The following is a 27,552-nucleotide window of genomic DNA, read 5'->3' on the forward strand; positions in this document are numbered from 1 at the left end:
GGGCGTAGCCAGGTGCATGAGAAGATAGATACCCTACAATTATTGAAATGCGAATGCCTTCTTTCGTGCCATGTGTTAGTTGCTCAAGTGGGAGTTGTTCGAGTGCTCGACGTGGACTCTTCGTTATACTCGTTGTAAAGAAACGAGAATCTCGGTTATGGTGTGTGTACAGTACAGGAAGGAGATGTCTCTGACAGCCTTGCATGACTATGAGCCACACGCTCTACCCTCTCATTCGTATCCCAGATCCGTAACGAGGCTGCGATTCCCCGTGCACTCATCTTATAGATGGGTATTTCGTTCTAGTAGCGATCCAGCCGAGACAGTGCTTGTGCCACTCATATTTGAACATTTGGTATTGATTGATTTCGGACGACCTAGTCATCTCTATGTATATATCCACAGCCCGTACAATTATGTACTCATCTCACCCCGCTCGCTTTCAGCACCTTGTATTGTATATAAACCCACGTGTTCCGTTATAGACAAACGCCTTCCAACTCCAAGCCCCTCAACCAAAGGTAGCTATGCAATGACTCAGAAGAAGAATGAACCATCCAGCTCGGAAAAAAAAAAAAAGACAAACCCTCAAGCTCAGCAGTAGAGCGAGGCGCAAGAACCTGGTATCGAGGAGCGAATGAAAAGAGCCAGAAATGCTGCGCCATATCGGACATGGTCCGGAGAAGCGAATATGAAAAGCTCCCTCGAGGGAGGAAAATCGAAGAAGTGGATAGCTCCAAAGTCGCCAAAGCAGAAGAATGCCGCCGTGTAAAACGATCTTTTTGGGTATGAACATCGAACACATTACGCCGTCAGGAAAGTGGAACTCCTGGTATCAAGATGTTATGATCAGGTAAGTAATCAGCTAGCTCATGTCGCTCGAACGCCGCGTGGGACGGACTTGTAGTCCGCGAATCTCTCGAATGGCCGTAGATGTAAGTAGAGAGCGCACACTGGCAAATCTGCGAGAGCGTCTTGGTGAAACTCTCGCGGCGCGACAACCTTCGTTCTGTAGCCCGGTCTGGCCGAGCCACGCGAAGGGAGGCGGAGACGTTCCAGTCCGCAGACTCGTTCACACGAACTCAGGCCAGTAGTTGTAAGGCATCAGTTTAGGACCGGTCCATTTCTCGCCGTAGGGATTTACGCGTCCGCCTGCGAAGAAGCCATCTTGTGCTTGCTCAAGGACTGACAACCACGAAGAGGGTTCTGGATGTTTGAGCCACTAGTTCAATGTTAGCTCTAAATTCAGGTTTCTGCCAAACGCGGGGCGGAGCGGCGTGCCACCACTAGACATAGCGCGACGCGAAAGTCATTAGCTTACCTGGTTGTGGATGTGGTACGTCCAAGCGCCACGGAAGAAGTTTTCAAGGGTGCGGTTGTTCGGTGGGAACTTGTCCTCGGAGAGCACGTAGTCTGCGACAACACCAGCTCGGCGCAGTTCTACCTCTTCGTCTAGGGTCGCTTGGAACGAGTCCACGTGCTCGGACTTGGGAGTCGGTGCAGAGGCTGAAGCGGGTACGTTTTCGTGATCTTCGCGGCCGCGCTTGCGCAGCTCGTTGGACTGCGCCTCCTGCAGATCGATGGCTTTCAGTTGGGGGCCGTCGTAGCTCTCCCATTCGTCTTTGAGCGCTCCCTCTTTGCCTCTGAAAGCGGCGCCGTAGTCTCGCAGGCACGGTACAGTGCACCGACCTTCGCGGTCCCAGTTGAACTCAGTCCAAATGGGGTCAAATGCGGCTGTTTCGAGCATCAAAAATTCTTGATCGCGACTTTCTTTCCAGGCCATGCGGCCCAATACTCGTGGATGGAAGTTGAGACCCATGCGAATTCCGCCGTACAGCATATAAGCCGAGATGGAAGAATTTGCGGTGAGCGACATGATAGCGGTGTTGTAGTCTCCAGGGTGGGGGTGGGCAGCCCAGCGCTCGGCAAATGCATGCTCTTTGGGAAGAAGGAGTGGGCGCATGTCTCTGAGCATCAGCACATCCATGTCAAAGTAAGCGCCACCGTGAATGTGTAGGACGACGAAGCGAACCGCATCTGAGACAGCCACGGGCAAGAACGTCATTTGTTTCGGAGTCAACACAAGCCACTGTTGTCCGTTGTTGTCTTCCACGATGTTTTCGGCAACGGCCTTCTCACCCTTGATATTGGGTTTTCCAGGCGTGCTGTAGTAGCCATAACCGTTTTTGTTCTCTTCGTCCTTTGGTAGCGGGATCCTAGACGGGAATTTCCAAGCCTTGAGCACTACATCGCCGCGCTCGACGAAGGGGAGGAATCGGGCGAACAGTGCGTCTTTGTTGAGCATGTCTTGGACCGCATGCGGGTTTCGATCACTGTCAAGCCAGAGCCAAAGCCGCGAGCAGGCAAGGTTTTGGGTGTAAAGATAGCTCTTGATGAATGCTTCGACACGCCAAGTGGCCGGGCCAGTCCAGTAGACGTGATAGGGAACGATAGGCCCGGGGCAGGTACCGATGTCTGAGCCGTTGGCGGGTTTTGCCTGGTCCACGGAAATGTACTTCTTCAAAGTCCTACCGTGGCCGTCGGCGTCTGCATACTCTGCTTGGCGGGGATCTTGAGCGCTCGCACGGTCAGCCTGCTCTGGGAGACCATAGTAACGCTTCTCGTCGTTTGCGAAGAACTGCAGGCAGTCGAAGACGTTCCGCATCTTCTCGATACCAGTGTAGGTGCCTCTGCACTCCTCGACCAACATGTGTAGATCAGCCTCGGTATCGACGTGAGGGCGGGGTCCCATGAAATCGTCCTTGGCTTTGACGGCGGTCACAGGTCGGTTGAAGACGTTGGCGTGAGGGTTGATGGTCACGGTCTTGGTGGAACTGGCAAACTTGACCTGCACCCCTGACTTTGTCGTCTTGATCAGCTCAGTCGGGCCAGTCTTGTCCAGGAAGGCGGGGATGCCGAGCTTCCCTTTGGCGCCCACGGTAGGGTCGCTCACAAGGGTTATGACTCCATAGATTATGGCGTAGACTCCAGCTGCGAGGACCAGGTTCTTGACCAGCACGAAGAAGGCCTTTGCACGCGAGCTCTCGGCCATGGTGGTGGCTGCTGGGGATGGCACCCCGTCGCGAGAGTTTTCTGAGGGCTACCGAAGGTCCTCCAGGACTGAATGTTTTCTTTTCGTCGTGTGTGGTGTCCCTAGGGGTGGCTGTGGGGGCGATTGGCTCGTGTCGGTTGCGAGGCCTCGTGGACAGGAGGTTGGAAGTGACCGTGGGTGTCTGCGTTGAAGCGGCGGACAGCGAGAGAGGTGGGGTCAATTGCGAGGGCGCAGGGAGGAGGTATTAAAAGACACTACTGCAAGGCTGGCGCTCTTGGTGTGCGGCCACGCTGTGGAGCGTGGTGGTGGAGAGTGTCGCGGGTGGCAATGCTCGTGCGCACGTCTAAGGAGGCTGCCGATCAGGAGTCGCAGCAAAGCACAACAAGCAGAGCAGGAAAGCGCACCTGTGCAGGCGGCAGGAGCAAATGATGGACAAGAAGAAGAAGAAGAGGCAGTCACAAGGAGAGAACGTGGGTAGACGAAGAAACGAGCGAGCGCAGATTTGACGGCTGCTGTGCCATTGGGCAAGTTGGGGGGTTTCCGCCTCGCTCAGGCCAGAATGCGCCACTGCCCAAATTAGAGACCCTGGTCCTTAGTCGCGCTTGCCCCTGATCCTGCTCGCGCCCCGAAGGGAAGGGACCAGACCAGACGAGACCCTCGACCGCAACACCGAACTTCTGAATACCGTCCGCTGGCTCTACCAGACTTGCTCCCGAGGCCCAAGACGCAGCGCGCACCCGCTTTCCTGCTGCCGTGCCTCTCGATGCGCCTTCTGCGGCACCCTTGGACGACCCGTCGCAGCTGTCCACGCGCCTCGTGTTTGGCGTCCCATCCCATCACAGTGCGTCGCGCTTTCTCAGCCGTCCACGCCCTGCCCCGCTGTGAACACATTCACGTCCCTTGTCGGTCGAACGGCTCCGTCAGAATCGAGTAAGTATCTTTATCTTCAGCCATCCACCTTCGTCGTCTCAACCGTCTACTTTCCTTGATCCTTCCGTCCTCGTGCAGCCTCTGCTGTACGATGATCTCACACCGCGGCTCGCATGCAGCCCCTGCACGCCTCGTCAAGCCTCGTCTTGCGGCACCGCGTCCTGTGACTTGTTTGTCGTACCAAGCCACTGTCAGTTCGGCGCGCCGCATCGTCTCTCGAGTGACTGCGCTACTGCACTGTCGCACAGCTGCCTGGCAACGGTCTGCCTATCCTGCCCGCAATCTAAGTTGCTCGGGAGTCGAAAAACGAATCACGTCGAAGCGAAGATCGGGAACATCAAATTGCATGTGGAAACAGACTCGCAAGGGACGTGCGCACGAGCGACCTGACTGACTAAACCTTTGCCAGCGTTTTTCATTCGTCGACTCCTTCGTCTCCTACTTTGCTATATCTGCCTCCGGGCCCCGTTATACCTGAGTGCGCAGAGGAAGAGGACCGTGTCATCTCTACGCTCTCTGCAACAAGCGGTGCAACCATCGCCAGAATCAATTATCGAGCATCATCACAATACAGATTCCCAACTCCCATTCACGATGTGTTACTAGGCTACGACTGGGTACGCGAGAACTTGCTCCAAGATGGCTTCTCTCGGCCAGTCATTGGTCGAACGGGCGTCTGCGGAGAGCTTGTCGGTGCATCACTATCGGTGATGCTTGCCTTGACAGAATGTCACCCTAGTGAAAGCCGCATCGGCGCTACTGCAGCCAACAACCCTATAGTAGACTGGGTGTTCCCGGATGACCTGCCCACCGTAGCGGAAGCAGAGCTACTCGAGCCTGCAGCTCCAGACGAAACTGCAATGCTTGCCGACGAGGACCCTATGGCCTTGACTGACCGCAGCGAACCAGAATCTCACACTAACTTTACTAAGAAGAATTCAAAGCGAGCAGCGAAGCAGTTTCCCACTGCATGGCAACAACATGGTGACAATACTTCTATTCCTACCGTCACCTTATCCGCTGAGCGAGATGCCCTCTTCCGTAGACCTGAGGACTACTTCGATCGATTTGTCTCCCCAATACATTTCTTCCGCTCTCCACACGGCATGCTGCTGTACCCTAAGCAGGACGATGCTTGGGCATCTGAGCAGCCGGACAGCCCTGTCGACATTGAGACTCAGATGGATCTCAGCCACTATCAGTCCTACGAGAAATCACCCCCAGCTCCTCAGCTACCGGTGCTCGCTAGATGTCGAGCGTACGCGCGCATCTACCCGCCTGCAGGCTCAAATTTGAGCTTACCGGAATGGCGCATTTCTGCAGGGTTGCAGAGTCCATTACTAGATCAAGCGTCTGAGTTGACGAAGATGATCAGACGTAGTGTGGCTCGCCACACGTTGAAGAAGAGGTTGGGCCGCGTGAGATGGCAAGATGCCACCGAGAAGGAATACTACGAAGACTACGCACACGGCCGGGTAGCTTTGGAGACTGTTGACGGCGTTGGGTTGTGGACAGATCACGATGCTAATGAGCAGTGGCAAGCACAAGTTGAGCAAACAGGCACGTGGATGAAGGAAGCTTTGAAACCATAGTGCGCTTGATGTGGGAAGCAAGATATCCAACAAAGTATAATACAGAAATCTATGATAGTTCCACCTAGGACCGTCTCAATCATTCAGATTGAAGTCGAAAGGATCCTGGTCAACCTCACGATACGCTTTCCTCAATTCAAAAACAGCCACTGCCTCGTCCCATTCTCTGTCCAAGTTCGCCTCTCTCGCAATCAGAAGAACCTCCTTGTCCAATTCAATCTTCTCGGAATCAGGTGCTTCTATCCGTACGACAGGAACATGAATGCTCGTGAGCAGTCTACAGCGCTCCACCCAATTTTCGACGTTTTCCCAACCAGCTTTGATCTCCACCTCTTCTCGCAGGATTTGATCGGCCTTGAACGGCAGGAGCGCTTTGAATCGAGACATTGCTCCAGCCTCGCTTGGCACACTATGATCTGGCCCAAACTTCGACGTAAAGTTCCTCTGCACCAATCTTTTGGGGTCGCCCACTTTCTGAGGCAGAGACCATGTCTGTCCCGAGACAGCAACTCTCCACCTCCCCGCCCGTCTCAGCCTCGTGCCGTTGCACAGCAAGGAGACGAAGTCAAAGTACTTCTCGTCCACCCTCCTTCGCTCTTGCTCAGCCGGATCCGTAACCTCTTCCTCGTCCAACATCCACCCCCTCGCCCTAGGCACCACAAACTCAAACACCGCACGCCTCTTACTCTGCTTGTACAATCCCCAGCTCCATCCACCCCAGGGGCCCAGGCCTCCCTTTTTCTCCTCGACTGTGCCGAAGCCGCCGTCTTGGATGAACAAAGGGTAGATCCCCATACGCACGAGTCCCTGTAAAGCCGACTTGTCGGCTTTGGCGCGGAGCGAAGCAGCGTTGTTGCGTTTCCACGGCCCGTCGCCCGGAATGCGATCGCGGAGCCAGAGCGAGATGAGTGAAGAGAGCACCCAGTGGTGGCTGGTGTCCCAGAGGCGGGGGTACATGTGGCGGGCAAGGGCATCGTCATATCGGTGCTTAAAGTAGGCGGAAAAGAGGCGGCTTTTGGTAGCGATGTAGGCGACGTAGAGGACGATGACAGCAGATAGGACGAAGCTAGCCCAGAAGAGCTCGCCGCGGTTGTGGAAGAGCGTTGCGATGTCGTACCACAGTTGGTACCAGAAGCGCATGAAGAGTGACTTGCTCATCGCGGTGTCGACGATCGAGGCCTTGATGCGTGTTTCGGTAATGTTGTGGAATTCCAGTGGAACGGATGCGTTGGCGAATGCAGTGACGCTGGGTGCAAGCGACGGAAATAAGTGATCCCACACCACTTTTATAAGAATAGGTGGAGGTGTTGCCGCGGGGGTGGGTGCGATGTACGATGAAACCCACTCAGATATGACGCTGGTCACAGTCTCTTTACCCCAAGGTGACTTCGTGCTGGTCGCACCAAACGATTCTATGATAGATGTGAGGGACGACGTGGGAAGAGATGGAATGGAGGACGACATCTTTCTTGTGTGTTGTGAAGTTTGCTTTGGCGGGGAGATGAGCGGTTATGCTTGTCTTCGTGGAAGATTGCTTTGTCCGTTAGATCTTCGCCGGACTTGGTTGTGAGCTTGGGAGGACAAAGGTTGTCGGGCTGGCGGCTGCGCAGTGATTTCTTTGTTCGGGCAAAGGATGTGCGCATGGGGGCTTGGGCTTGCGAATTCTTTATCCATGTTGGATCGTGAGTGTGAGCTGTGCTTGATGTATGCGGAGAGGACGGTTTGGTACGTGCTATGGTTGGGAGATGGTAGGCTTAGACAAAGAGATGACTATACTAAGGAGCTGATTCCTATTGAATGTCCTTTGGCGAGAACATAGAGTCGATTCCCTTTACTTCCCACCACAACATCGGAATATTTATCTTAGGCTATAGGCAAAAGCTTGTTATTATTATTTTGATACATTAAGGTGAAGAGTAATCAAAAACGAGCTCCTTCGGATGTAACATTTATGAGCTTGTTGCGCTGAGTGCTGACTTGATCCATTGAACGGTCCTGATGCAGTTCATCCGAGGATGTGACGCAAAGCAACTTGACCTGCTTCCTCCACAAAGATGTACCTGTATTCAGCGACAGAAAGTACTGTCTGCTGTGCATATAAGATCACGTGACACAGTTGTTCTCCCACTCAAATTGCAATGCTCTGCAAATGAGTCATCACTCCGTCCCCTGAAGTCAACTTAGGCATTCCTCTCGGTTTCAATTTTTTTGTTTTGACTTTAGAAACCGGCGACCGGTGAGGGAATCGCAGGATGATTGGCTACATGCTAAGCCGCTCGTTGGCATTATCCCCACATCACCATCCACGTTCATTCTCTCTCTTAATCATAACACCATGTACGCATGGGCACGGAATCAAATCTATTCGTATACAACCACTTGTACCCAGGACTACTACTCAATAACAACGGGTCAACCAGCTTTTGAGTCCCACAGCCTCGGGGGGCTGCCTAGGTCAAATTGCTTTTCTGTCTGGAGACTTAGCAGCGTTGTTGAAGATGACCGAAATGGAACCGTCTATATGTTCAGGCTCGCATTCCTCAGAAAGTCAATCCATTCTTTAGGGGCATCGAGATCAACGTCTGTGACCATTGCGGTGCGCCATGCACGGAGGTCTTGCTTGGCGTAGTAGGTTTCTTGACATCATCTCACGCCACGCAAGATTGGGTCTTTGACCGGGAAGAACGCTTGCTGGAAGATGATGCAGAACAACGCGTGACCCTCCGCGAGGACGTGGTACTCCCCTTCTGTCGTCTGTCAGCTGCGTTTCGCATGTTACGAGCCGCTGCTCGCCTTGTTTGCAGAGACTTTTTGTCCCTATCCACCGCGGCTTCATATTCAGCGTAGACTTGTAGTTCTGTCAAGCAGCCGACAGGCTGTCCGTTGGGACCTGTCTCGTTGCCCACCATAGGAACCTCCCAAGCAGGTTCAACGATGTCCCACTTGACTTTGGACATATCCTTTGCCATCAAATTCTTCCTGGCCAGAAAGAACCTGAAGTTGGGCCATTTCGCTCCGCTGCTCAACGTTGATGGAGTCTCGACCATCTGTTCCCACCGTGCCTTGGTAAGGAACGAGTGCATCCAGTGAGGCTCAATATAACAGACTAAGTGTGACTTAGGCAGCTTCACAGGCACACCATTGTCCCACTCACCCAGAAACTGGACACTTTCGGTGTCGACGCCCTTTTCGGGATGAATGGCGGCGGTCCAGTTGTATCCGAACAGTCTTCGCTCGATCGAAGAACCAATCTCACCTGCTGACTCATCCTCAAACAGCAGAGGCTCCAAGTAATCCCCAACCTTGCACAACCTCTCTCTATTGAGATGCCAGTAGAGGACGTGGGAGAGTTCGTGCACGATCGTTGTCCCGAACGTGAACAGCGTCCGAGCATACTGGCTGGCAGAAACCCGAGTGAGATCCTGCTGGAAGAACTCGGAGTAGGCACCATTCAAGAAGATCTTATGCGCATCTTCGTGACGCTCCAACTCAAGAGGATCCCCTCGAACAAATACTTCGTCCACAAACTTGTCGCCTGGTGCATAATGCACGCCATGTGTCGGGCCGAACTCTTCACCTGTACCCTCAAACTTGCTGTACACGACAAAGACGAACTTGACCTTGCCAGCCAGGGCCTTAAATGCCTTTCCGATAATATCGATCGCATTTACGAGGTCATCTTTCCTTTCCTTATCGTCGTAGGAAAGAAAAACTGTCTCGGAGCCCCGGTGCCCGACCTCTTTTCCTTGAACAAGAGGTGCCCAAGCATTCATGACCTGCGGTGTTGTCAGAAACATGGAAGTCATGCGAAGCGCCGCTTCCATGCGCGACCACAAAAGATCTGGATTCTGCACGAACCCATCCAAAAGCCAGTTTTCCCGTCCGACCAATGGTTCGATGGCATTGTCTAGATCGCCTTGCGGCTCACCCGGGAATGTCGCTATCGAAGGATGGTGCTTGATGAAGTACTCATCGTACTTCTCGTTCAGGGTGATGTACTCCGCAGTACCCCATACGGGGTTCCACATCTTGCTATTCCACCCTGATTCCGATTGGTAGACTTGCTGGTAGCTTCGGACATTGTCAGTGAATGTAGTTGCTTTGGGCACTTGCTCATGCTGCGACGACTGCTTACTTTTGTAGAGGCTCGGGTATGGGAACTCGAAGCCCATCTCCATCTTTTCGAGTTCTTCGGCTGTGAAGTTTGCGAGCTCGAACCCGTAAGTGGGCAGTGTCTTAACGTCATTTACATTCCGGTTGTCAGTGGGAACCTTGACCTTTTTGACCGTTCGTCGTACCTCTCCCTCGGCCTTGCGCTTTTTGCAATTGGGTGCTTCATAACTATTCCAGCATGCAGCGGGAAAACGTAAAACAGTGGCAGTTGCTTCAGGCATAACTTCTCCTGCCAGTGAGACAGGCTGATAAGGAAGAGTGGAGGCGTCCTGCATCTCCACGTCCGAATCCATTACGACCGTCTTAGCCATTGCGAGAGACATATTAAGGGCGTGTGTCGTGGAGATCGTGTACAGACCCCTTCCAGGAAAATTATTCGAGCCTCGAAGGTTGAGCTTTCGTAATATGTCTTGGTATTGGAGGCCGTAATTTGTATGTCGTACTGGAGACATTGCTCATTGGAATTATATAGGAGGTGTCTGGCGTACAGTGTGGCATCCTCGCATTGTTCTGTGATCGTATGTATATAACACAATGTATCAGTTCGCCCTGATTGGAGAGACAACAAAGCCTTCCATGACACTGTAGAACGATGAACGTCAACAGAGAACATGAAAATCCGGATTGTACACGCACGATGCTAAGCATAGCGAGGAGTCCATCTTGTCATAGATTTCTCGTGTAGCTGTGTGGAAAGCTGAGCATTGATAAAGAGGGGCATTGCTTAAATAATTTATCAAGGAGATACCGTGTTTGCTTGTGTCGCTTGAGGCTCAGTAGGCTGTCTTGTTGGCTATTGCTTCTGAGTTGTTTGCTAGACTTCTGTCTTTGACTGTGTCCTTCTCAGCCTCTGCCCGTTGACAGGTATGTGAATTTCTACGTGATACAAGGACCCAAAACGAGAACGTGATAACAAGACTTTGGTTTTAACAGACTCGAGAGGTTACATTTGTGGTAGTCAGAGTGAGTATGAGGCGAATTGTATCTGGTATAATCTCATGATAACGCGTATCTAAGGCACCGGAGCAATGTGAAGCACGAACGCTGAGCATGTATGCGTGGAGAAGAACCGATGTCGTGGGCGGTGGTTGGCCATTATGTATAACTGCGAAATAGAAATGGCCGGCGAACCTGTGCTAGTTGACTTCCAACTGCAACGGACCCGCGTTACGCGTACACAAAGCGCAAAAGCCCGACGTGCCAAACAATGATACCAGCCCCGACCCCGCTGAGTATGATGGCAACCTTCAACTCCGCGCTCGCCTCTCTCCAGTACGTTCCTCCACCTGGCATCAGACAACGACCCCGGCACCTGCCCCGCCGATAGGTGGTAGAGACCTCCAACTCCGCAGTCACTTCCCTCTGATGCCAGCCGCTCAAGCTCACTAAACACAATCGGGCTACGGTCGCAGCACCTCCCCCGCTGACGACGGTGGTGACCTCCAACTCCGCAGAAACCTCCCCCCGAAGGCGTAGAGAGAGAGAGAGAGAGAGAGAGAGAGGGTAGAGGTGGGCTCTTTATATGGGCATGGGAGATTGACGCACGAGCCACGCGCTAGTAGCTGCTCGAGCGCGTCATCCTGCGAACCTAAGTGAACGGTGAAAGTGAAGTAGGTACGTGCAGATTTGCTTGGAAACCGACGGTGAAGGCGATACACAATAGACCGCGTGACAGAACATGATAGAGTCTGGAATGGACGTGACCGTTACTTTCCATTTCTACTTCACCTCACAACAAAGTGTAGATATGCTGTAGTGAAAGGGCATGCACGTGACATCAGCTCGACCTCGTCCGCTAATCACTTAAGCAACAGCTTCCAGTCGCCCATGCTGCTATGAAACTTTGAAATATGGCGCGATTTACCTTCTTGTACAGTTAGCCGAGCCTACAGCCTGATGCGGCGCCAGGGCGAACGGTTCCACGCGAAGTTACTACCTACGGTTCGATCTATGAACTTGGCTCAAGTTGAGCAGCGCCACACTCATCGGTAGCATAATCAGTCATGACAACGATAGCATCAACAGAGACATTATTGGCACGTATTTCACGCTGTTGTCAATTTGTTCCTGCGGCTCCATCGCCTTTGTCGGATACACGCCTATACGTGCAAAGTATACAAACCAGGCAGATGTTGGAGAGCACTGCGCAGAACAGAAAAAAGTAAGTTCGAATCGATCGTTCGTGGGGTGAACAAAAGCGAAAGGACTAGGTGCATCATTGTAACAACCACCCAAGGGGTCTCAAAGAATAACTGTGTCGGCCATAGCTTGTCGACCTTTAAACGTGAGGGATTATTTCGCAACTGATACATCACCGGGGGTGAATCTTAGATCTATTGCGCAGAGCTGCTTAATGGATGTAGTATAGTCTGAGTACCGCACGTGCTCTGAAAGCTCAGTGCTTAAGCTGGTGGTGTCTATTTTCCGTTTGCCCTTGGTATGTCTTCTTGGGCTTTGAAGTATCAACATCTTCATCCCGTATAGCCGCCCCAGTGGAGTTTGCGGAGTATTCGATATCTTTGACTCGATTTTTTGCGACTTCACCACGCGCAATCGCATTGTTTCTCGAGGTTCCAGAATGCGGACGATCACTGTGTTCTTCTTGGCTTGCTTGCGCTAATGGAATCATGTTTTCCCGATGAGGTTTAACGCTTGCAACATGCGGAAGAACGTCTCGTGGTGCGCTATGATCACTAAGCGCGTTGACGCGGGGAATGCGCCCGTTCCTCGTGCCTGGGGAACCAACGAACACCAGCACCGCCGCGGCCGGGAAGGATGAGTAAACCTCGTTCCAATGTAAGCGCAGCACGCGATGCCGAACCACTGCCGATCGTTGTATTTTCTATGCTCCGCTACCTCTTTGGGATGCCGACTGCATTGCTAAGCATCTGCAGCTCTGGGCATTGTGGAATCAACATAAGCTGAGCAGAACCCTCTTGCATGCAGTAGCATTAAGCCAACACAAATCGCCAAGCTGTACGAGGTGAAGAAGCCTTTCACCAGCGAACCATCATGGCTTTCTCCTTGGGAATGTCCTTTCACGAGGGCGAGACGAAAATGCACGAGCTGCTTCATGTGCCTCACCTGGATAACCCTACGTCAACGATGCTCACGCCTCAAGCGGCATTCCGATTGCAGCAAGCGCCACTACTTGCCATCGGCACACTAGATTCGCAGGATCGACCATGGACCTCACTATGGGGCGGGAAACATGGCTTTTCGGAGATGTTGGGAGGTGGGATGATTGGAACTCGGACACTAGTCGACGCAGCGCATGATCCTGTCGTGCAGGCTTTACTAGGTCACGCAGAGAAGGGGAGGATGGTTTCGGGCAAAGAGAAGATGCTAGCTGGGCTCACCATCAGCCTCATGGAGAGGAAAAGAGTGAAGATCTTTGGCCGCATGATAGCGGGATGCGTTGATGAAGTGAAGGTGGAAGTAGACGACGACCGCGAAAGGCCCGCTGGGATGCCCGAAAAGCAAAACCAAGTCCAGCTGATCACCAAGGTTGAGCAGAGTCTGGGGAACTGCCCTAAATATCTAAACCAATACGACATCCAACCTGCGATGGTTACGTCGACCCTGATCTCGCAATCTGAGAGTCTCTCGGAAGAAGCCAAGGCTCTGATTCTAAAGGCGGACATGTTCTTCCTCACCACTAGTGTGCCTGAAGACATGGACACGAACCATAGAGGAGGGCCTGCGGGATTCGTACGCGTCCTCTCCGATACCGAGATTGTGTATCCAGAGTATTCTGGAAATCGATTATATCAATCGCTTGGCAACTTACTTGTCAACCCAAAAATTGGCATAACTTTTCCAGACTACAAAACTGGTGATATAGTTTACATAACTGGGACGACGGATGTTCTAGCCGGTGATGACGCAACAGCGATACTACCTGGAAGCAATCTGGCTGTGAAAATTAAGATTGGGGAAGCGCGCGTTGTCAAGCAGGGGCTCCCATTGCGCGGGATGCGAAAGACCCCATCGCCTTACAACCCGCTTGTGAGAACGCTGGCTTCTGAAGGGAATTTGAAGGCTTCCGTGTTAGCTGCACGAAAAACCGCCCGCCTGATCGGCAAGACTCCACTTGGTCCGACAGTTGCGCGTTTCACATTCTCCGTCCCGGAAGCCGTGCAGTATTCGCCCGGACAATGGGTGGCCTTTGACTTCTCCCATGATCTCGATATCGGCTACTCGCACATGCGCGATGATGACCCACGGAGTCTGAACGATGACTTCGTGCGAACCTTCACCATTTCATCGACCCCGTCGGGAAATGGTCCACAGAAAGAGTTCGACATAACGATCAGAAATGTCGGCGTCGTTACGAGCTTTTTATTCCGACAGAACGATCGTGCCGGCTTTGAGGTGCCCATCGTGGGCATCGGCGGAGAATTCGTGATCGAGCAAGAATCGGATGAGAACAAGCTTACACCGTTCATCGCGGGCGGTGTCGGTATCACGCCGCTGCTTGGCCAACTTGGACATTTGAAACTTCAACCGACCCAATTGAAGCTTTTGTGGACCACCCGACTTGCAGACATTGATCTTATCCTGAACGTGTTGGAGAGATACCCAGACCTTGCGCGATGCACTGAAGTGTTTCTTACTGGCAACACTGAGATAGCTGATTCCGAAGCTAAGGTTCAACAACTCAAGAGCATGGGCGCAAAAGTCAGCAGGAGAAGGCTCGAAAAAGCGGACCTCGATATCGACGAAGCGGGCTCTTACTACTTATGCGCGGGCGGTCCATTGAGAAAAGACCTTTTGAGCTGGTTGGAAGGGAAGGTCGTGATCTTCGAGAATTTTGACTACTAATTGACCGTATGTCGCAGGTCGACCCTTCGGCTTGTCGTCCTGCATATATTTAGTCTCTGACTCTGCCTGTTCGGGCATATCGAAACTTTAGGCATCAACCTAGACATGCTAAGAATTGCTTCGCGAGCTGCCCAAAAAGTCGCTCTCGATCGGATTCGGCTCGGCGTGGACCCATGGTATTGCTTAATGAACGCCTTTGTTCCACAAAACAATACTCATACCCCGGGCTTTTTGGTGTGAGCGAACTACTCATCTTGTACACAATGTATCGCGCACTGTGTATAGAAGATATTAAGTAACCCACGTTTATCTACAAGTTACGACAAAGCACCCAACATCGCAGCAATCAGTGAAGCTACAACCCTCAAATTTTACCCTCGATCAGCGATATGGCCTGTTACGAAGGTACCATGGAGTCGACCAACTCGCTACCCAGCTGGCTGGTATCACTCTGGAATATCAACAGATGCAGGACGTCGTTGAATTCTCTGAAACTGCAGGCGAGAACGTGTTGCCAGAAGATATGGACACGAAAATAGACTGCTCGGTAAAGCCCACTTCTCCTCTTGTGTATGAGCTCCCGCCAGAAATCAACGATAGCAGCACTATCGAGGAAGTGGCAGCGTTCCTTCTCGACTTTGCCTATGCTGAGATCAATTTTTCTCTTCCATTTCAGAACCAACCTGAAAAGATGTTCGCACTTTGCACATTGATTTCGGACCAGATCATGGAGCGTTGCGCAGCAGAGTCTACTGGCCTCCCCCTGTTTGCTCCCAAGACCCACCTTTTCTACCCTTTCTGGCTACCGGACCATCCAGTTAACGTACGTCATCTCCGCTGTGCACTGTGGGCGGTAGAGGAAGTAAAGATGCGCATGGCGGCTAAGGGAGGGTTTGGAAAGTTCTTGGAGGAGAACATCAAGGATTGAATCATTCTCGGTTTGCAAAACCTTTGGTTCCGTGTGTATACCACTCTCTTTAGCATCGCTTGAGTTTAGCTTATCCTTTGTAGTATTGAGAATTCGTTTCGAATCGTACTTGCCGTGCATCGTGTACTTTTGCTATGAAAAACAGCGGATGAGGTGCGCCAATCTACCGGCTAGGCGTTCCTAGCACGTCGCGACTTGAATCCATCGCAACCGTGCTATGTGCGAAAAATCTGTTTTCAGCCCCATGTCTCAGTGGAGAAGCATACCAGAAACTGACGACGCATCATCGACGACACTATCGAATCTGTCGAAGTATCGATAGCCGGGGTTCTTTGCGATATGCCTAAACGGCTAAAGTGCTCGGCCCCTCCACAATGGCGAATTCAGCACGCTACGCTGCATCCCGCGGGCAGTCATAATACCCACAATTCTGGGTCTCTCTTTCGCATTCAGTGTCCATGATCCGCGTTGTGATGGGCATCTTTGAACCAAACGGTGTCAACGTGGTTGCGACTGACTTAGCTGCTCAGGCACAGTTCTAATCTCAAGCGCAGCGCCAGCATGAGGGTCAGAGCATATTCTAGGTAAACATCCTGCATGCTCTTGCCGAGGAATGATCTACACTGTTTTCCGGGGGGAGCGGACACACTAGAAGGCTTATTTCCCACCTGTTCATCTAAATCGTTGCTAGGTTTGGCTAGCGTCCTCGAACCGACACTCGTGGACCAACGCCATTCCGGGTTACCGGAAATCTTCGATTCAAGCATTAAACGTATAAGACTTCCATATAGCTGGCGTATCAAATGTTCAAAGCTCTGGGGCCTGCCAAGTCTTTCTTCGAAGACCGAACCTCTAGGATAGGTTCTTCACCGATTTTCGACATGGCTGTCTGCTCATCTATTATAGCATTGACTGCTGGCCTTGTCGCATTCGCACAGTCTCAATCGATTCAGTCCCGTGCAACTGTCGATCTCTCCAACGTGAAAACCTCGTTGACGCTGGTCTACCAGAATAACCTCAACGCGTCCGACGACAAGAACCACGTTGGAGCGCTTCTTCTCGATCCGTCCTCCCAAGCAAGTGCTGCGGCTGCGTGCGCTTCTGTGAATGAGAAACTACTCCCGAAATCAATACTCCAAAAGCATCAATCGGACTTCGTCCACGCGCTTTCCTATCAGGACTTCGAGGAACACTTCGACGCGGCAACTGGCTTCTACATCGATAATGGGATCGTGTCCATCGGACGCCAACTAAACTTTGTGTCCTCATCAACACATTCTCCGAGGAAGCTTCCAATCCTTTGCACTCAGTCAGCCAACAATGGCTCGTCGAACGCTGGTCCAGTCAATGGAAGCCAGATTGCAGTAGCCTCCGGGAGCAATACTTTCCTTGGCTATCGCAATCAGAAATCGTTCAGGTTTTTGGGTATCCCGTATGCCGATAACCCTCAACGTTGGACGTACTCCTCGCTCTATTCGAAAAAGGGCCAGACGATCCAGGCTACCGCGTACGGCTCACAATGTGCGCAAGGAAGTTTTGGAAGCGAGGACTGTCTATTCCTGAACATTCAGACCCCATATATTCCCAGGGCTGGCTCGAGGAGAAATTTGCGCCCGGTCATGTTCTGGATTCATGGTGGTGGCTTTACGGGAGGCACAGGCGCGGACCCAGGAACGGACGGCGGCAACCTTGCGAGCAAAGAAGATATTGTGGTTGTCTCGATCAATTACCGTTTGTCAACTCTGGGATTTCTTGCTATCCCTGGGACCGACATAGCTGGCAACTTCGGGATTGCTGATCAGATCGTGGCTCTTGACTGGGTGCGTGCTAACATCGCTTCCTTTGGCGGCGACCCCAAGCAGATCACTATCATTGGTGAATCCGCCGGAGCTGGCTCAGTGCGGACACTGTTAGGCTCTCCACAAGCAATCGGCAAGTACCAAGGTGCGGTTGCAATGTCCAACTTAGGAGGCGGCGTAACACTGGGCCTCAATGGTGACTACGGAACGACATATTCGACGTACTACACCGTGGCACAATCGTATGCGGTGGCGGGCGAACAGATTTTTTCTGCTGCAGGTTGCAGCAATAGCGATCTCTCGGCCGAGATTGCATGCCTCAAACAAGTCGACGCACTGAAGCTCGTATCGTTTCCCACGGTAGCCCGATACGTGGTTCAAGATGGCAAGTACGTCAACACGCCCAAGTTGATCCTCGCAACGCGCAATGCTAGCACTGCGCATATACCTACAATATGGGGCGTCACGCGCAACGACGGGGCCTCCTTCTCTACATACCCGAAAACCCCCATTTCGAATCACTCACAAGGTCTTCAAGTTGCGCTAGGCATCAATTCGACATGGGCACGGAAGATCATCGACTCCAAACTCTTTCCTTTCTTCAGCACCGGAAACCTCACATTAGACTCATTCAATGTCTCGCAGCGGGTGGCAACAGACAAAACGTTCCGCTGCATCGACCAAGCCACTGTCTACGCTGGCAGCTCGACCGGTGCTTTCAAGAAGGCTTATTTCTACCAGATGGAACGCACCATTGGCGGATATGACCCCAACAACCTCGGTGGTCCCGCCAATGATAATCCGAACAACCCTTACTTCCGATTCCACGGTTCAGATTTGCCGTTCGTCTTTGGTACCTTGTCCACGATTCGCGAGCCTGCAGATTTGTACTACACGCAGTTGACAACCAGCTATTTCGCGAGCTTCGTCAAGACGGGCGATCCAAACCCAGATCCGGAGTATTTGAGAGTCAGAGGATATGGCAAGGTAGTTGATGCGGTAAGAAGGACAGGAAGTTGGGATGAGGTGACAAGTAACGGAAGGGAAATACGGTTGTTGGATTATCCTAGCAGAAGTGCGCCCTTTGTGGATGTCGAACAATGCAAGTGGCTTGGCTATGGCCTAGACTACTATCTCAAGGGCGGGATATGATGTGGGAAATTCGTAAAGATGGGCTATCTCGAGGGCACTTTGCTCATCCAACCTATCTTTACTGACGCAATCACATATTTGTAACCGTTTCAACGATACAGTAAGATGATGAAGGTGCTATATTCGCACTGCAAGCTGCTTCGATCCAGCAGGCCTCCATGTTTCTAACCGCGACTTCTTCCAAAAGTGCTCATTTTGAATAATTAGACCTGGGATGGATCAGCTGGTTAGAGTTTGTAGACCATTAGTCTTTATAAAGGTCTACACAGCTCATGTGTCTTGTACTGTTGCATTAGCTGCGCTATCGGGAAGCAAAAGGTAATGCCAAGAACGAAAGGATGAATGTCATATCACGTGAACGCACTGTCTCGATCAATACGGCCCGAAATGCTCTCGAAATACGATAATATGAGCTTTCCTTCCGTTTTTATGCCAGACACGATGCTCGCAATCGTCCATCTTGGGCCATCGTAGAGGTCCCGTTGCGAACTATTTTCGGGTTTCCTACGATGTCATGTTATTAGGGGCATTTGAAATCTTCCGATCAGGCTCTCTAGTGTAGTTCAAATGCTTCTTCAGGACGCCTCTTTCCAGTCCATGGACAGATCGTCACTGCAGGCCAAGCTTGGTGAAGCGATTGTTACGTGTAGCAGAAGTGTACGTACGCAGTCACCAGATAAAACATCAGCACCTGACGGCGCTCTGTCTTGCTAGAAAGGCGCACTAATATGGCGGTGAAAGCCATAGGTGCGGAGAAGTTGATGCCTGTGCAAACGCTCGCCGGTCCCGCCATCGGTGGTGCTGCAAGTTGATCGCTCGCGGGGACAACGACGTATTTGGCAGGCACGCGGTGGCACGTGCTTTCACTTCCTCACCTCACCACACATAACAGAAGCGAATAAACAACTTGCGGCTTCACCTGGTACGCGCTGCCTATTGTTCACCTCGCTCCCAGCCGCCACCTTTTCACGCCTATTCTAAAACGCGCGCCCACGCACTTCTTATACCTAACACCTCAACCCAACTTGAACCTCATCGCGCGCTTGCATACTCAACCTGCGCCCTCATTTTCAAGCACTCTACCTATACTTCTCGATTTCCGCCGCTGATCACGGCAATCCACTCACCGCAAGCCAATCTGGCAGCTTCAACTGCGCGAGACAGCGACACCGCGACGTTGAAAGTGTCAGTATCGCAATCCCGCCGAGCCAGCGGCCTTCAGTAAGAACATAATGGACATCTTTGAGCCTGACGCTCGCGACGCAACCTGCGGCGGCGAGCCTTCTTCGACTGTCTGCGGCTTTGTTGCTGTTGAAGCTCCTGCTAGCTCCGTCGTGTCTGAGCAAGCTCCAGCCACTGCTTCGACTCACGCATCTTCTGCGCAGCAGATCGACGTGATTAAGGCCACCTCGAGCATTAGCACTCAGACATCCTACGACCTCTACGCCGGAGACATCTACCTTGGCTCATCCGCTGACCTTGCCCGTGCTCAATCCAACGAGACTGCTAAGGATGAGACTACTTCCGAGGCAACTGACACCAGCCATCACGAGTCTGCCGCCACCCTTGAAGAACCTGCCACTACCGTCCAAGAGCCGGTAGCTGTTGCGCAGGAATCTGCCGCTCTTGTGCAGCAATCTGCAACTACCGCTCAAACGTCTGTTGCACAAGAGACGCCTGAATCTACACTGCCGTCTCAATCAACTTCATCGGAGGCGTCCAAATCTTCGAGTCCGTCTTCAACTGCCTCATCTGGCTCATCAATCCAACAGATCCTTGATGCGATTCCTTTCAGCGATTATCACCCAGACCGTAGTATCATGGCCTTGCGTGACGGTGAGCTCTTCTTCCAAAATGGTGTCGAAGAGGCGGGGAAAGCGAAGGATGGCATGTTCGACGGCGCAACGGAGCTAAATTGGAAGATCGGTTTGCGAAAAATTCTCATCTCCTCTGCTATCAGGGAGAAAGAGAACAATGATTGGAATGAGGCGACCCGCCTATCGTGGGCTTTTCCAGCCGGCGTGGTCCACTCAAAGAACGGCATGGATCCACGCATCTGCGACGACCTTCAAGGCTCACCGGCGAAGTTGGATACCCAGGCCGACTTGCAAGATGCTATCGAAGCATGGCGCGATACAGTAGATGGCTGGGCTGACGGCTACGGCTCCACTATCGGAGAACCTGAAGACTTCGACGGCATCGACAACAACGCATACCACGATTACTTCCCCGACGTGCCGCGCAAGGTTGTTTACCACAGCACCGCTGTTCAGACCCAAATGATCACGACCCCTCTGCTATATGAGAAAATGTATGGTAGGGAGCCGACTAAAGTTGAGTTGCGCCAAATACTCCGCACCATAGGTGCACCTGAATACGTGGATCAGTCCGAGCTTTGGTACGGTAAACCTTTTCTCAAGTCAAGCGGCTCATATCCGGATGTCCAAGCCGAAACCCAAGACAGCGGTTTCCAAGCAATGGACTTTGAGATCCGCGAAGCGAACATACTCAAAGCAAAAGCGAAGGCTGGAATCACAGCCACCAAGCTCAACAAACTCTCACTCGAGCGGCAAAATGGTATACGAGTGTATGGAGAACCGTCGAATGATAGCATTGTGCATTCGCAGCAATTCACCGCCCTTCGTGCCATCGTCGATAAAGCCGGCACCGTACAGAGCTATGGCTCTTTTACACCGATGATTCACAACGTCGTCTATGAGGTCATCGCGGAGAAGCCAGTCACCACGGTCGCTAAGGCCTCATCCACCGTTACTAAGACCTCATCTACCGTCGCTAAGACCTCATCCACCGTCGCCAAGGCCTCATCAACTGTCGCCAAGGCACCATCCACGACGCTTGCTCCCTCTGCTCCGCCTCAGTCTTCGACTAGCAAAGCGAAGGTAGAGAACCCCAAAATGATCTCATCATATTGCCGCTCTCCGTCGCCCGGTCCCTACGACGAAGCCCAGATCAAGGACCCCGAGATGTTCGAGAACGGATGGCCGAGCAACATGTTCCCACTTCAAGAAGTAGATGGCACATATTCGGAGGACGTGATCAAAGACTTCGTCATCCCGGATCCCGGCCGCTTCCACAAGACAGTACCCCAGCATGCGCCTACCGCAGTCGACCCAGCTAAGTCAGCCACTGGTACCAGCGTCCCAGTCCTGAAACAGAAGAAACACGATATCTCTGTTGCAAATGCATCACCCCGTGCTCCAGCCACCGTGCAGGAGCCGTCTATCACACAGAAGAAACACGATATCCCCGTTGCCAATGAAGCACCTCGTGATCCAATCTCAGTACAGAAACCGTCTATCACACAACAGATCCCGCACACCCCAAGCCAGCAAGAAGGCCAAGGGGAAAGCAAGAAGCGAAGCGTGGGCGAGCTGTCGGATGAGGGATACAAGTCTCACTCCTCTTGGTCAGCCTCCAAGCGCCAGAAGCATGCAGAGAACACCGCCGCGGCGTCCTCGCATTTCTCAACGCCCTATGATACACCCTTGTCTTCCGACGATCTGAAGGTTGCGACTGCTACACCTACTGCTTCCGATCCTTTGAAGATTGCGACAGCTACATCTAATGCTTCCAGCAAGCGGAAGCGCGACGCATCTCCTCTCAAAGAGTCAGCCGACGCAACCGAGCAGCCCAACTCAAAGCGTCTCAAGGCCCTACCTACCCCCACACCTATCACGCGTCGCCTACCACCTACCGAGGCAACACTCAAGGTCATCCCGCCGCCAAAGGGCATGTTGAAGATCAAGACCGCCGTGAACCAGAAAAAGGCTCTGCATACCGGCCGACCTACCACTCAGAAGGCCCCCATTGGCAATAGCGACAGGAAGCCTGAGAAGACTCAGCAGCAAGAGTCCGTTCGGGAAATCCAGCAGCCTCCTCAGCATCCGCCTGTTGTCGAGTCTTCGCTAGCTCCGGCAACGCCATCTCGTCCTGGCTGGGCAAATCGCAAGCCCACATCCAATCGAGACAAGAAGGAAAATCCCAACCGCTGGCGCAACGGTCTTGGTGCGGTCGGCCTCGGCTCCCGTTACGAGCCATACAACGCTGGAAACAGGGGCAGCCGTCGTAACTAGCGGTTGCTCGTGGCATCATCAAGATTGGATGTCGAATGTCGAATGTAGGATAGGACGATTTTTATTCTCTTTGAAACTGTACCTCCATCCTCACCGTCGGGTGATTGGATTTTTGTTTCCTCTGCGCTACTACTGTACCTGTCTCCCTACTGCCGGAAGGGCAATGGTTGGATATGTGGTTTTGTCTCTGCAACTGTATCTGTCCCCTCCTGCCGGACACAGCATGTTTTGCATAAAGTCTCAGCACCGGAGTAACGTTTGAAAAATCTGGCAAAAAAGGGCAATGTTGGAAAACATGGGCAAAAAAAATGTCAAAATCGTATAGCATAGTATAGTTTAGCCACCAAAAAAAGCGTAAAAAACAAGATGTCCTATAGTTGAAGTGTTTGTGTTTACACATGATTATCCACAAGTATAGCTCTTCCAGTCGTCAACATCTCCGTTAACTTTCAGTCTTGCAACCTGTGGCCACGTACAAAGCCTCCTCGTCCTATCCTCTCCATTGATGGGACCCCAACTCTTGATGCCTTGCACTGGCTCCTGTCCCTTTTCCACCCATTCTACCAACGCAGAAGAAACACCATATTGAGCAGGCACATATGGATACTTCGCAATATTCGCACCACAGTGCCCGCCCCCAGGCACCATAACAAGCTTTAAGAAATCGTTTTCCGCTATCGTAGACCCAGCCCCGATGGTGGTTTGCGTGATGGCTTCAACATGTTGGATTGACCACATCGGAGCGATGTTTGGATCTGACCAACCGGCATATACGATCATTTTACCACCACTATTGCGGAAAGAGGAGAGATTGGTATTGATTGCGTCAAGTAGCGGGCCGGCGCGTGCCTCGAGAAAATCCACATCGGATGCCCAGTTGAATGTTGCTGGGTCATAAGACAGGTTCCGGTACACTATCTGTTGCAGGATAGGGATGCTGAACGCATTCGAGAGGGCGGCTTGGACCTGGGGTAGCAACCAGCCGGCCTCAGAGCCGAGTGAAAGTCCAGGGAAGAGGCTCATGCCGGGAGAGTCTGAGCGCACGGGTCCTCGGTAAATGGCTTTGGCGGCTGAAAGTTGGGAAGGCGTGAGACATGTGGCATTATCTGCGGAAGTGCCTGCTATGCAGGCTAAGGAAGAAATGTTGAAGGAGCAAGCGAGCGGATTTTCAATCAAGTTGTCTGCTACGCCGTCGATGATGTCGCATTCTTGGATAACACTGGCTTGGATGAAGTCGAGGACGGGCCCAGGAAGATATGTTGCATTGGTCTGCGTCTTGTGAGCGAGGAAGCGGGAGAAAAAGACCAGATGGGTGAGCCTACACTTGTGCGTTGTGCGTTCCATAGGAAACTCAGTAACATATGGGTGAACCAATTCGCCGGACACCCAGATATGATCCCATCGAATAGGTCAGGATAATATTCAGCGAGCGAAAATCCCTGCGCGCCGCCGGCGGAGCAGCCACGATAGTACGAATATTCTACTTCATGCCCGTAGAACTCTTTGATCAAAGCCTTCGCAGCGGGCGTGAGAAGACTTATGGCGTTATGGAGCCAAGCTTGTAACTGATCTTCATCGTTTAAGAATGGCTGATAGACGCCAGGCGCACCGAGGCTAGGTCCAACACCAGCATTGTTATCTGAGGCTAAGTGGCCTGCATTGCCACCAGCGACAGCGAAGCCCAGTCCGCTGTTCAACTCGGCCATCATATCGCTATAACCTATAACTCCTGCCTGGCCCCCGTTGCCGACGGCCATAAAGCGCGAAGAGTATTGCGTGTCTGGCAACCAGAGTGCGAAGACTAAGGAATCATTCGTACCGTATCTGACGGAAGCGTAAACCTCGCAAAATGAGATCTTGTTAAGTGTTCCCGATACATTCAATGCCCCCGTGGCATAATGGGTCGCATTGAGGAGAGAAGCATTGTATGCGCCGATAGATGTCCACGGCGCAAAAGACGAGCAATTGGGGGATAGATGGGATGCGGCCCTGGCTAGGTTGTATGCAGTGATTGCGACGAACGAGAGGTAACGACAAGCGTGCATGACGAGGCACTTAAGATGCAAGAGGCATCAAGAGAGTGGAAACAAAACAACAACACGAGCAAGCGGTCGGCGTCATAAGACTTCCAATGACACAATGTAGTCGTTGGGGAACTCCGTTTTATGACCCTTGCACAACATGTGAAGTAGTTGTTCTGATTGGTACGTCGCCGAGTAAGCGATTACTGAGCTTATTTGAGGGAGTAAATCTCACGCCACAACATACATCTATGCTCCACAATAGAATACTATAGACATGAAATTCCTGTATCACAGAAAGACGCTGGCGTCATCCTCTTGCAGATGGAAATTCTGCGTAGGAGTTCTAAGCATCATTTGAGCCTAGCTACTTCTGCCCGCACTATCACTACACAACCAAAAACTAGGAGCTGCTTCTCGCCTCACTTCCAAGAGACGCAGTGCCTCAGAGAATACAGAGTACGGAAAGACTGACTTGTCTCTTTCACCGATGGCTATTCGTTAGAAGACGTGGGAAATATTCAGTGTGTAAACAGTGCTGTACTCATCTCTTAACGCGGAGTAAAGGATGGATTCGACGGGAACTCATCGGTCAGGGATGAATCTGCGGCCGTCTCGCTTCTGCAGATGGATGCTGAGGAGACGCCAGGCTCGTACGAGAGAAGCAAGGATCCACCCCGCTAGGTGAAGAGCTTGAGCATGAAAACGCGGATTGATTGCATGGTTGTTCATTGAGCACGTTTGTTGTGTACCCGAGGAGCCAGTAAGTGAGGTTATTATCAACTTAGGTACGATGCGCAGGTTAGCCATCCCAAGCCGCCTTGACAAATGACACGTCTCTGCTCCGTGATCTAGATCCGCGGGTTGTAGATAGCGGATTAGGCATTTCTGCGTTGCATCATCTATGAGATTTAAGTGCCTGCACAGTATTGCGAACCAAACACTGCTTACGGCGACTCCTCCAGACGCCAACATCTTTGTCCACCAATTCCCCATTCGCTTCGCTGCATGGCTCGCCTCGCTCGCCTAGCTGTATTCGCGGCCACAGTACTGGAACTCGGCCAGGCTACTGCACTGCTGATGGTTTTTGGATACGCATACCCAGATAATCATCGTACATTGCTTTGGAGAGTCGGTGGTGCGCAAGGTTGGAACTCCGATCCGACTCTGAGGATCTACTTCTACGCGAATTATCGCGAGCCACCGCCGATACCAGCAATCTGGGATGAAAGGCAATGACGAGACTTGCCCAAAGAACGAGCACGTGCTGATGTTTTTAGATAGCTCCACCACAACCAATCTCTGCATTGCTGTGTTCACCACGCTGATCTGGATCATCCGCCTCAACGTTAACCGCTCGATCGGCTATGGTCTGGATCTTTACACCACCTTGGCGACCAATGCGCTATATGACATGTTGCTTATAGCACTCTGGACATACAGCGTGTTTCTGCAGAGCTCGGGTGACTTCTCGGACATGGAACACTTCAGTGTGAATCCGTGGTATCTGGAGCGAGCATGTGGGGAAGCTCCTCAGTTCGCTGACACCGCATGTCGCATGGCAAAGGCCTCGTACAGACTCTCCGTCTTCACAGCGTAGGTTGACCTTTATCCACTTGCCTGGCAATTCATTTATACCTTTATGCAAACAGTATATGGTTTAGCTTCCGGTTACTATCAACTTGCATGTACGTGGCCTTCCAGTATGGACTGCGTATGGGAAAAGAGAGATTATACGAGGGCACAACTTCGACAGTCTCCTTAAACTAGACCCACCATTCTCAGTTAATGACCTACGAAGGAAGATAAGTCGTCTTAGGTATTACGCGGAGAATAGTAATGGTCCCCTATGGTGACGTACGAGACGCGTCTGGTTGTTCTATCCTGCAGTAGCCGGTGTGCAACAAATATGCAAAGTTCGTCTCATGATAATTTACAACAAGGAATCAAGCCCTAACAATTAAGGATGTATCGTAAATAGGGCTTGACTTATACTTAGTCGGATAAGAAAGAATAGAACGAACGTTAGACTGGTGATGCAGTTTTCTGGGCGGCTCGGCACCTTCGACTAACCTATCAAGGGCAGGACCTTTACCCTCTTGACCCCTCTCCTGCTCCGTTGGCAGGGGGTCAGGTAAGGTAGTTCAACATTATTGCTATATTAGCCGCTGAAACCAACGGATTTCGCGTACCCTAATTGAAGTGTATATTCATTGTTTTGACTCTCTGAGAACCTCGCTTACCAGCTGAAGTGCCCAGCTACCAATCTAGTAACACTTTGCTTCCGCCGTCTATTCGCTTCTATCATCGCAAGCCTCACATTATGCACCATATCCCGGGGACCGCAGGTTACTACTACCCCGTCATGACTCCCGGCCAGGGTCGCTTCGGTCCCGCCTAGCTCTTGCCGTACTATATGGGTGACCTGCCACCGAGTCCCTACACGGAAGTGCACGTCGAGATGCGGGACGTACTCTTGGAGTTCGTAAAGACCACAGGAAGGCGTCTGGCCGAGCTCGCAGCAGTGGGAGCATGGCAGTAACGCCGACTCCGCCGGCAATGCATGCTACATGTGACGACGTAGCCGTTCAAGGAGATTGATGTGCGGCGAATATGGCCCTTCCGCAAAATAAGGCAGGACAAGGTCGTTGTTTGGGAATAAACGTGCCGTGACTCCTCGTTGGCGACGGATAATGAACGAAAGTTTGCCGCTCCATGCAGAAGGTTTATCTTGAGAAGCACCGGAAAGTAATGGTATTGTGGATCCTGGAACCAATGATCTGCCTGGGGTAATTTGTCCTGGCGGAATGGATGGGCCATATTCTGTGACTTCCTGCTCGGCCAAAAGAGTCGCGAGCGTCACCCCGAAAATCAAAACCCCCCTGCATCTCCGGCTCAGATCCAAATTCGGAGTCAGAAACGAGCCCTACAAGTTCAAAGACTGGCTCTTCCTGCTCCACTGGCTGGTTTGTCACCCTGTTGTTGCT

The 27,552-nt window shown here is 52.0% G+C and overlaps 9 protein-coding genes across 9 annotated transcripts; 5 read left to right on the forward strand and 4 right to left on the reverse strand.

The window, feature by feature from the left end:
• Nucleotides 1-1,072: 1,072 nt before the first annotated feature.
• Nucleotides 1,073-3,052, reverse strand: N0V89_008175 (uncharacterized protein; the record flags this gene model as incomplete). Its single annotated transcript, XM_056216933.1, has 2 exons — nucleotides 1,073-1,222; nucleotides 1,322-3,052. 2 exons carry the CDS (start codon nucleotides 3,050-3,052, stop codon nucleotides 1,073-1,075), a joined length of 1,881 nt encoding a protein of 626 aa, XP_056068489.1.
• Nucleotides 3,053-4,692: 1,640 nt separating this feature from the next.
• N0V89_008176 (uncharacterized protein) lies at nucleotides 4,693-5,574 on the forward strand (the record flags this gene model as incomplete). Its single annotated transcript, XM_056216934.1, has 1 exon — nucleotides 4,693-5,574. One exon carries the CDS (start codon nucleotides 4,693-4,695, stop codon nucleotides 5,572-5,574), a length of 882 nt encoding a protein of 293 aa, XP_056068490.1.
• A 75-nt stretch (nucleotides 5,575-5,649) lies between these two features.
• On the reverse strand, nucleotides 5,650-7,038 carry N0V89_008177 (uncharacterized protein; the record flags this gene model as incomplete). Its single annotated transcript, XM_056216935.1, has 1 exon — nucleotides 5,650-7,038. One exon carries the CDS (start codon nucleotides 7,036-7,038, stop codon nucleotides 5,650-5,652), a length of 1,389 nt encoding a protein of 462 aa, XP_056068491.1.
• Nucleotides 7,039-8,222: 1,184 nt separating this feature from the next.
• On the reverse strand, nucleotides 8,223-10,070 carry N0V89_008178 (uncharacterized protein; the record flags this gene model as incomplete). The annotated part of the gene is made up of 1 exon (XM_056216936.1): nucleotides 8,223-10,070. One exon carries the CDS (start codon nucleotides 10,068-10,070, stop codon nucleotides 8,223-8,225), a length of 1,848 nt encoding a protein of 615 aa, XP_056068492.1.
• A 2,689-nt stretch (nucleotides 10,071-12,759) lies between these two features.
• On the forward strand, nucleotides 12,760-14,571 carry N0V89_008179 (uncharacterized protein; the record flags this gene model as incomplete). Its single annotated transcript, XM_056216937.1, has 1 exon — nucleotides 12,760-14,571. One exon carries the CDS (start codon nucleotides 12,760-12,762, stop codon nucleotides 14,569-14,571), a length of 1,812 nt encoding a protein of 603 aa, XP_056068493.1.
• A 389-nt stretch (nucleotides 14,572-14,960) lies between these two features.
• On the forward strand, nucleotides 14,961-15,499 carry N0V89_008180 (uncharacterized protein; the record flags this gene model as incomplete). Its single annotated transcript, XM_056216938.1, has 2 exons — nucleotides 14,961-14,967; nucleotides 14,988-15,499. The coding sequence occupies 2 exons, from the start codon at nucleotides 14,961-14,963 to the stop codon at nucleotides 15,497-15,499; spliced, it is 519 nt and encodes a 172-aa protein (XP_056068494.1).
• Nucleotides 15,500-16,380: 881 nt separating this feature from the next.
• N0V89_008181 (uncharacterized protein) lies at nucleotides 16,381-18,450 on the forward strand (the record flags this gene model as incomplete). Its single annotated transcript, XM_056216939.1, has 1 exon — nucleotides 16,381-18,450. One exon carries the CDS (start codon nucleotides 16,381-16,383, stop codon nucleotides 18,448-18,450), a length of 2,070 nt encoding a protein of 689 aa, XP_056068495.1.
• Nucleotides 18,451-19,178: 728 nt separating this feature from the next.
• N0V89_008182 (uncharacterized protein) lies at nucleotides 19,179-22,544 on the forward strand (the record flags this gene model as incomplete). The annotated part of the gene is made up of 2 exons (XM_056216940.1): nucleotides 19,179-19,257; nucleotides 19,663-22,544. 2 exons carry the CDS (start codon nucleotides 19,179-19,181, stop codon nucleotides 22,542-22,544), a joined length of 2,961 nt encoding a protein of 986 aa, XP_056068496.1.
• Nucleotides 22,545-22,946: 402 nt separating this feature from the next.
• On the reverse strand, nucleotides 22,947-24,301 carry N0V89_008183 (uncharacterized protein; the record flags this gene model as incomplete). The annotated part of the gene is made up of 2 exons (XM_056216941.1): nucleotides 22,947-23,862; nucleotides 23,916-24,301. 2 exons carry the CDS (start codon nucleotides 24,299-24,301, stop codon nucleotides 22,947-22,949), a joined length of 1,302 nt encoding a protein of 433 aa, XP_056068497.1.
• Nucleotides 24,302-27,552: the final 3,251 nt, after the last annotated feature.

Source organism: Didymosphaeria variabile, assembly GCF_027946475.1.
Source record: "Didymosphaeria variabile strain IMI 356815 chromosome Unknown scaffold_6, whole genome shotgun sequence".
NCBI lineage: Eukaryota > Fungi > Ascomycota > Dothideomycetes > Pleosporales > Didymosphaeriaceae > Didymosphaeria > Didymosphaeria variabile.